The sequence below is a fragment of the Morus notabilis genome, unplaced genomic scaffold (assembly GCF_000414095.1).
Source record: "Morus notabilis unplaced genomic scaffold, ASM41409v2 Scaffold3734, whole genome shotgun sequence".
In the NCBI taxonomy this organism is placed as follows: Eukaryota; Viridiplantae; Streptophyta; class Magnoliopsida; order Rosales; family Moraceae; genus Morus; species Morus notabilis.
The window spans coordinates 13,000-22,707 of record NW_010365052.1 but is presented as its reverse complement, the minus strand read 5'-3'; the positions used below and the strand labels follow the sequence as shown (position 1 = coordinate 22,707).

The window sequence follows — 9,708 nt, the reverse complement described above, 5'->3', positions numbered from 1 at the left end:
CTAAAACTAGTAAAGATGAAAAGAAAGAAGAAGAAATGTTTACACTTCTCTCCTTTTTTTTTTTTTGGTTGCTAATCAATGTTTACACTTCTCTTGGGAGAGTTTCCTTGTACTGTTGTTGTTTCCCTCTTTTTGGGCAATGTCCAGTAGCAGTGGTCAGAATCAGTTAGAAGGGTAGTAAATACTTTTTAAATTTTCCAACAAGAAAAAAAATACTTTTATTTAACCGATGACTTTAGTAAATGCATATTTTCTATATTCCAAAGGGAAAAAAAAAGTAAATACTTATGAGTAAAGTCAAGGTGAATGGGAAAAGGAGCTTGAAAAGTCAAGTCGAACTGCGAAAGGGGTCCTACATGAGCGGCAATCTGCAGAGCTCAAATGACTTTTTGTAATGTTTTTTCTTTTTCTTTTTAAATGGTCTCCTATGTGCGGTTTTACTGATAAAATAAGAGTTTGTTTAGTTCATAGATTAAAATTATGTGATTAAAATTATTTTTAATTTATGTATATTTTTTGTGAGAAAAAATACTGTAACGAATCACGAATTATGATTCGAATCAGGGAACGAATTCCTCTACTAAACATCACTTAAGTTTGATAATTTTTAAATTTGATTAAAATTAAATAAAATTAAAAAAATATGTATAATAGATAATTTTTAATGTATAATTAAAAACGGCTGATGAAAAATAAAATTATCAATAGTTTTAAAACTGTTTTCTAATTTTATGAGAAAAACTCCCTTTTTTTTTCTTTTTTTTTTTGAAAAATAACATTTTGTAGACCAATATTGTGGGTAGTTGAATATACATATAGTAGTATCTTCTTCTGCTCTTAACGTTTTGTCAATAGTGATACAGAAGCATTAAAACCGATATGGGAAAAAGTTTTATTAACCGAAGTATTAAGGTCTCGTTCATTTTACCGATTCGAGTTTTTAATTTTAGATTTCTACAGTAAAAAACTCTCAGAAAATGTTACATTTAACTTTTTATACTACAGTGAAAAACTCTCAGAAAATGTCACATATCAACTGGAATTGAAAACTCGAATCCGCGAAGTGAACAGAAGTTTAATTTTTGTTATTAATTTGGGGTCAATAGTTGAAATATAAAGATATATAAAGAAAAGGGTAGACTATTATTTGGTTTTGAGTGTTAAGGGAAATAATTTATACTTTCAAATAACTGAAAGCAATTAATTGTTCTGTTTTGTGGCTTTGATTACTGAAGAAAAAAAAGCTCCGTCAACATAAATCTTTTATTTTTTTTCCCCAATATGAAGGAGTGGTCAATTTGACATATATTGGGAATGAATAATACAAATCAATGCAGCATATATTACATGTTCAATATCAAAGGGCCCTTTTTTCCGCCTTCAAAATTCCCCTTAATACTGTCCACTCGTCCCATAAAGGACTCCTATAATTATGCTTTCTCCAACCCATAACCTTCCAATCATGAAGAAGAATTAGTATTCATTTTCAAATTTCTTCTTGTTTTCTTCCTCTCTGTTTTTTTTCCTCTTTTAATTTAATAACCATTTTTTTTTTGGAAATTTGTATTCGGGGGGTTTTTTTTTTTCCCTGTCGTGCCAGGGTCTTGTTTACACTAATAAGTGGTATTATGCTCAAAGAGCATAATTTGTCAGCCAACAATTAAAAATTGTTTGGTAAGGAGAAATGTAAAAAAAAAAAAAAAAAAAAAAAAGAGGATACGGGTAAAAAAGATTAGTAAAAGAATTTTGCTTGTTTAACGAGAAGAAAAAAATGAATGAATTGAGTGAGAGATTCAAAATTGTACACTATTGACAGGAAATTTTTTAGAAATCTTATAAAAAAATTCTTCTAATTATAATTGTGAGATTTTGCACCAATGTATTTGACAATGTATTTTGTTTCATGCTGGAAAAAGATGGCAAGATACGTATTTTATTTATTTATTTATTAATCTATGTGAGGGAGGCATGTTATATACGTCATTACCCACAAGTACAAGAGATTATAAAGAATCAAGCGCCTCCAAAAGTCATATATAATATTAATACAGAAAAGACAAAAGAGCATGTGAAAATACAATTTAGATAATACCAATTAATATTGTTGGGAGAAATAAGCATGTGATTTGGTGTACACGTGCAATATATTTATATATATATTGTTGTGTATAACAGTTCACTTCTTAGTTCTTACACTTCCGCTCTCTCTCTCTCTCTCTCTGTCTCTGCACAACTTTCGAAGTGAAGAAAACAGTAATGGAAGAAACGGATTCAATCACTATTTTAAGCTAAGAAGGAAAGAAAATAAAAGAAAAAGAAATCAAACCCAGAAAAGGAAAAAGAAAATAACTCTCTCTCTATCCAAGAAAGGGCAAAAAAAAAAAAAAAAAAAAAAAAAAAAAAAAAAAAAACCCCCAAAAAAAAAAAAAAAAAAACCCCCCCCCCCCCCCCCCCCCCCCCCCCCGCTCTCTCTCTCTCTCATGTAATTTATTTTTATTGTTTTTATTCTCCTAAACTGGTGCGTCTCTGAGCAAAAGAGAAAGGACAATCATGTTTGTGTTGTCGTTTCCTTTGCTCTGGTTTTTAAAAACATTCTGATTCTGCAGTTAAGGAAAAAAAAAAAAAATTTCCCCTTTGTGGGAAGAGAAAGGAAACCAAAGAAGGGTCCTTTTCTTTTGTCTCTGCTATCAAGTTTCTTTCTTTGTTTCTCTTCTTCCAAACAAACCCAATGGCTGAAGAATCCTTAACTACACTTCCCTTTGACAGAGCTGTTCAACAGGTCTCATTTTCCTCTCTCTCTCTCTCTCTCTCTCTCTCTCTCTCTGTTTCTGTGGTTCCATTTTGAAAAGATTGTTTTGTTTAGTCCTACCCAATCTTGTTTGATCATGGCGGTTTCTTGTTTGCAATATATATATATATATATATATATGAGTTTCTCTCTGTTGTGTACAGTGTTCATTTGGGTTTTGATTTGTGTAGTAGTGTAAATTTTCTTTTAGCACAGTGGCTAAGGAGGTCTTGTCATGACTCTATTACATTCTCATTGTTTGTTTATTAATGAAGTTTAGAATTGTTTAATATGAATTAAAGTTTCTCTTCTTTATGTTTACGATCAGATCAAAATTATAATTCTTCATCAAGTTTTGATACATATACTTTCATAAAAAAAGTAACCAGGGAATTCTCCAATTGTTAATTTTTCATTAGCTGCATATCTAGTGCTTAAAATTTTGCACACATTATCAGCCTTTCTGCATGATTATATGCAAAGATAAAAAAAGTTAAATTTTTGCAAATATTGTGAATCGATGCTGTTTATATATCATCAAAATATACACTTTTGCTAATCATGAATATTACTCATGAGAATGGACCTTGCTTTGCTTTTCTTTCTTTTTTCTTTTTCTCTAAAAGAATTTGTTTCTGAATCTGCAGGCAATACTTTCCATAAAGAAGGGTGCATATCTTTTGAAATGTGGAAGAAGAGGGAAGCCCAAGTTTTGTCCTTTCCGGCTTTCTACGGTAGGCATGTTACAATTCAAGAATTAAGAAGACTCTTTGTGAGTTAATCATGAGACATATTAATTTGGTGTAGTAGTAGCAGATCATTTTGTTAGTCAAACATCCAATTTGATGTCATCCAACATGGACAATTTCATGAAAAACTAATTTCTTAGATGTTCATATATTTTTCTTTGGTTTGTCACAACAAAGCTAGCACTATGCTCTTCCACATTGCCTTTTTTTAGAAAGCTAAAATGTTTAGCTTCATTATGGGCCTCTATTGATTAAAGCTTTCAAAGATTTTCCTTTTTCCTTGATTGTTCTAATTTGGAAGGATGTCATGGGTCGTTAGTACTTTCTGGTCTCTAGTTATTTTTCTTTGATGCTTTGTTCTTACTTTTGTATTGTTCTCCAAGTTTTAATGAAGATTTCTTATTAAAAAAAGAGAGAGATTAGCCAATATGAACAATTTTATGAAATACTTTTTCAAATATTCATTCAAGTTCCTTTGGTTGGTCAGAATCTCAATACAAGTTTGTTGGGTTTGAAAGCCAGATCCACTGGCTAGTTGGACAGTCAAGGGTACTACCTCATGAAAAGTACCATTCCATTGTTGGTACTTTGTGTTTTCTCGGTAAAAGTTACGATACGGAAACTTTGTAAGCAAACATTAAATGGTTGGTGTAACAAGTCTTGCACTTCACCCTAATTGTTACTTTTGATTTACACTGATTAAGCCGAAAAATCTTGCTTTGGTTTCAGCAAAAAGCACAAGATTTAATGCGTAAAGTTAAAGTCGCATACTTGGTGTAGTCAGCAGGGATAATATGTGTTCACACTGCTATTACTTTATGATTTGAGCACGCTAACAAACAAACAGAGAATCAAACAATCTCATTTGCATCCTTGCGTATCATATATCAATTAGTTGCTTTCTCATGTCATTTAGTTATAGATAATTTAACATTCACAAGTACGATTTTTCTCTTGAAAAATTGAGCCTTAAATAAACCAGATTTTAAGTAACATATTCATTTCATCAGCTACAAATGAAAAAAAAAAAGTATAACAAATAATTGATTTGTTTCTGGATTTCAGGATGAGAAATTTTTGATTTGGTATTCTGGACAAGAGGAAAGACAATTGAGAATGAGCTCTATTATGAAGATTATTCCTGGACAGAAGACTGTATGTAATAGATATTTATGTTTTAGCTTGTGTTTTTTAAACTCTAATTATGATATTGGCTTTTAGAAAATAACATTTTCTGTAATACGGTTGGTGATTCCACTTCTTGCAGGTTAGTTTCCAGCGGCAACTTCAACCAGAAAAGGAACCACAGTCTTTTTCACTCGTCTATGCAAACGGTGAACGCTCACTTGATCTGGTATTATACTTACTGCCTATATATAGTTCAAAAGTGTGCAGTTAACTTTTTGGTTTGTCTAGTCATTTTTATTTTCGGCTTTTCCTATATAGATATGCAAGGACAAAGTTCAAGCTGATTCTTGGATGCTAGGATTGAGAGTCATAATATCAAGGTGTCACCATCCTAGACCATTTAATAGCTTGAGAGGTCACAAAGGAGTACAAAGTTGTATTAGTAGTCCCGCTGGTTTTATTCGGAGAAAGCATAATCTTGGACTTTCGGAGGATGCCACTGAATTTTCCGAGGTAGGGTTCTTAATTTTCAGAGGTCTTACCTCTATTTTTTTATCATGACCTTTTTTCACTTTCTTTTATCATGTTAAAAGACATGTTATAAATTATAAACCACAGTTTTACGAGTCTTTCTAATTAGACTAGGAAAATTAACATGTCTTCAACTTTGAAATCATGATTGCAATTTGAATCTATTTATCTATTTTTTAAAGGTCCATAGCATGTGTGGGAGTCCTAGTTTGTCACTTTCAGAGAGGTGCTTTTCTGATGGCTTGTCACATTCTTCTGATGCCTTTTATTGGTCAGAGGCAGCCCTATCAATTGTGCAAAATGTAAGGAATGTTTCTGTCCCAAATTCTCCATATATGGGACCCAGTCATGTCGAGAAGAGATACGAAGTGGATGTGCCTCATAGGTTGGCTGCCTCTACAATTGAATCTCCAGTAATGGAAAAGAAGAATGTTTTGAAGGATGTTATGATCTGGGGTGAAAAAGTAGAAGGGATTTTAGAGGGTGCAAGCAATAATAGTTCTAATAATCACAATGTAAGGAAAGTAGACGTGTTATTGCCGAAATTACTTGAATCCGCGACTATGTTAGATTTACAGAATATGTCATTAGGAGGAAAACATGCTGCCTTAGTTACTAAACAAGGGGAAGTCTTTTGCTGGGGTGAAGAGAGAAAAGGAAGGCTTGGACACAGGATTGACATTAATGTGAGCCACCCCAAACTTGTTGACTACCTTGGTGGGGTCCAGGTAAAATCTGTCGCCTGCAGTGAATATCAAACATATGCTTTGACACATTCTGGAGAGGTATATAGTTGGGGGGACACTGATTGTGGTGCTGTGATAGGCCAGGAGAAAAGTTCGAGTCATTGGTTGCCACATAGAATTTCGGGTCCTTTGGATGGCATAGTCATATCTAAAGTTGCTTGTGGGGAATGGCATTCGGCGATGGTATCCACTACCGGAAAGTTATTTACATGCGGAGATGGAACTTTTGGGGTTTTGGGTCATGGTAACTTCCAAAGTGTCTCTCAACCGAGAGAAGTTGAATCTCTAAAGGGTTTGTGGGTAAAATCCGTTGCATGTGGGTCATGGCACACTGCTGCGGTTGTTGAAGTCATGGTTGATCGTTTCAAGTTCAATGCTGTCGGGGGGAAGTTATTTACATGGGGTGATGGGGATAAAGGCAGGCTTGGGCATGCTGATGAGAAGAAGAAGCTTTTACCGATGTGTGTTGTGCAACTTGTGGACCATGATTTTGTTCAAGTCTGTTGTGGAAGAATGTTGACTGCTGGGCTTACCAGTCACGGGACAGTCTATACGATGGGAAGTGCAATACATGGGCAGCTAGGAAATCCACAGGCCAAAGATAGAACAATCACAATAGTTGAGGGAAATCTCAAAGAAGAGTTCGTTAAGGAGATAGCATCAGGCTCATATCATGTCGCTGTTTTGACCACTACTGGAAGTGTTTATTCGTGGGGAAAGGGCGCAAATGGGCAGTTAGGACTAGGTGTCATTGAAGATAGGAACTTGCCGACTTTAGTGGAGGCTCTGAGAGACAGGCAGGTGGAAAGTATTGTTTGTGGATCAAATTCCACAGCTGCAATTTGTTTGCACAAATCAATTTCAGTTACTGAGCAATCAGCTTGCAGTGGATGTAAGGTGCCTTTCGGGTTTATGAGGAAGAAACATAACTGTTATAACTGTGGTCTTCTCTTCTGCCACGCTTGTAGTAGTAAGAAGGCTATAAACGCATCTCTGGCACCTAACAAAAGCAAGGCTTTTCGAGTCTGTGACCGATGCTTCAATAACCTACGGGCAGTACATTCAGGTCGACTACTGAAGCAAGAGAATCAAGGTATGAAGCAGCCATCAAATGAATGGAAGGGATTCCAGGAAGAGAAAGAAAGTAGGGGATCCGTGACACCTAAATATGGTAAAGTAATTTCTGTCAATCAGTCTTCTAATAAGGAAAGTCAATTTTCTAGAAGAATGTCGGCACAAAGCCAATGGGAAAACCGGGTAAATCTAGACTCTGTATCTTTATTGGGTGGACTGCCACAATGGGGTCAGGTACCATGTCCCCCTCTTTTCAAAGTACATCACAGAGAAGTTTCTAAAGCGCATAGCCCTCTGTCAAAAAATCAATTGTCTCCTATAGCTCAAAGGCATCTAGAATCCAATTTATCTAGTACCGCCACTGCGGAGAATTCCATATCTAAGTCAGATGAGATGCTCACTGAAGAAGTTCAGAGGCTGAGAGCTAAGGTAAGTCCATCCATTCTTTTGGTATTCTTGAAGTTATTAAGTTAATGAATTGGCTTTCAGCAATTAGTTGACATTTCATATCTTCTCATTTAGTCAAAGTTTCTTGATACCTAGTTTTTAGCTAACTGAAGTTGCAAATTGAAAAGATTCTTGGGTTACAGATTTTTCTTTTTTTTAAAAAAAAAAAAAAGAATTTTTTTTTTTTTTTTGGCTGCATTTGGATGAGTGGGATTAAGATCAGAACTTGAACTGGTCCAACTGCGAGAACCTTTATAGTTCTTGTCAGTGTTTGTTGAACTTGGGAAATGTACTTTTCCAAAAGCCAATAAAAAGCTCAAATTGGACCTCTGCAAAACAATTACCAGCATTAATATAAATATATCTGTAATTATGGGATTAGACTTAACAATGTAATCCTTTACGTTTTCATTTTTTGAATTTTTAGGATCATTTGTTAGTTTTGCCAAAAAATGCCAAAGGGGGAGATTGTTAGGTATTTTTATTAGTTGGCAATTTATTGGCAATCTTGTCAAAATTCAAAAAATAGGTTCAAGAAGATTTCAGATTGCGGAAGAAGAATTCGAATCAGATTTGAAGTCAAAGTTACAGATTTTGTTGTGTTGAGATTTGGAGAGATAAAGATAAGGCGTTGGTTATTTGAATTTAAATGGGATTCTAGAATGAGATAAGGATAAAAAATGTGGAGATTTTGTTGTGATGATTATCCGGTTTTTTTGGCTTTTGGTTGGATTCGAATTTGAATTGAATTCGAATTGTAATCGAAGATTGTTTTGGCAGGAGAATATATATATATATATATATATATATATATTGGATTTTTTGGAATTCACGGGAGGATAGCTACATGGAGTCAATGAGACAACTAAGCCTTTATATAGATCATATTGGAGAAGATCCGGTGATTGAGTTTTAAACTAGATTCTCATAAGCTTTTGGAGATATTATTAAAGGCTTTGGTTTCAACTAGAGATTGAATAGGTTTAATAGAATATTTTCAGAAAAAGTCTGTGAGTTTTGGTGAGCCTTGTGCGCTATTGAGATCGTCCTTCGGGAGAGGAATTTGTTGCTTTCGGGGGGAAGTTCTGTCGGTCGAAGGGAGTTTGCCGTGTAGTTTAGAAGACGTGTGGTGCACGCTAAACAAATCACTGTGGAGATTCGTCACAGCGGCGTCGTTGTCTAAGAGGGAGTCCTTAAGTGAATAAGTCCGTTTGGTGTCTGTAATTTCTGAAACATAGTGAACTGTTTATTGTCTGGGCGTGGTCCCGCAGAGTAGGTGTGCGCACCGAACTGCGATACCATATTGTGTGTTCTTTTGATTTCTGCATTTTATTCTACTTGAACAATTTGAACAGTAAGAAATTCGGATCTTAATTAATTAAGTCTTCTTCCAGATAATGTTCCAACATCATCTGGAACATCGGACGTAACATTAGATCTAACAAGACTATTACTTGAGTTAATTCTAGAACCAAGTTTGCGTTCTATCAGACTCGCCAACTGTCGCATGCTCAGGTTTTATTTTGTGTCTTGAGTTTTTGTCCTTTAGTCAATGTTACCCGTGCACTGGACTACTTTCCAGATGTTAAGAGTTCTTTTAGTGGAAATACTTTCCAGGATTTTTGTTTCTTGTTTTTTCCCCCGGTCAGAGGTGTATTCAAATGCTATTTTAGATGCTTTCTTTGTTTAAGAGTTCATTTACTCTTATAGGTGACGAGTCTGGAAAAGAAATGTCAGAGTGGAAGCCAGAAGATTCAAGAATGTCAACAGGAAATTGAGGAAACATGGTCCTTGGCGAGGGAGGAAGCCGGAAGATGTAAAGCAGCCAAGGAGGTCATCAAAGCTTTGGCATTGAGGGTAAGATATTCTGTCTCTAGCCCTTCACGGGTGGTTTTAATTTTCAATTGCATTGAGCTTTGTTCAGTTTTGATTTCCCTAATACATGGAGAATAGGATTTTTTTAGGTTTTCATTTACTTTTCTACTTGATGCCACATGTTACTCGAAAAGCTTATCGAGCAATTCAATTACGAGAATGTCATACTTGTTATCTCATACTGCAACGTCACAAGCCTTCTGTTCAACCGACATGAAACTTAACACGAAGCTGCAATTCTGTTTAAACAAGAAAGCAGCATTTGGTAGTTAATTCGTTAGTCTCATAATTGGCACATTTTTTGTTGCAGCTTCATAAAATCTCGGAGAATGCCTCTACTAATAGAAGGAAATTGAAAGATGGAGTTGAA

The 9,708-nt window shown here is 34.8% G+C and overlaps 1 protein-coding gene across 1 annotated transcript in view; it reads left to right on the top strand.

The window, feature by feature from the left end:
• The first annotated feature begins 2,723 nt into the window (after positions 1 to 2,723).
• The window catches only part of LOC21384597 (PH, RCC1 and FYVE domains-containing protein 1), a 7,839-nt gene continuing 854 nt past the window's right edge, over positions 2,724 to 9,708 (top strand). Inside the window, 8 exon segments of the mRNA XM_024171688.1 lie at positions 2,724 to 2,779; positions 3,436 to 3,522; positions 4,603 to 4,692; positions 4,805 to 4,891; positions 4,984 to 5,178; positions 5,379 to 7,445; positions 9,174 to 9,320; positions 9,649 to 9,708. The exon segment at positions 9,649 to 9,708 is cut by the window's right edge and continues 96 nt beyond it. Of these exon segments, the coding sequence (XP_024027456.1) occupies positions 2,729 to 2,779; positions 3,436 to 3,522; positions 4,603 to 4,692; positions 4,805 to 4,891; positions 4,984 to 5,178; positions 5,379 to 7,445; positions 9,174 to 9,320; positions 9,649 to 9,708 (2,784 nt within the window). The 5' untranslated portion in view covers positions 2,724 to 2,728.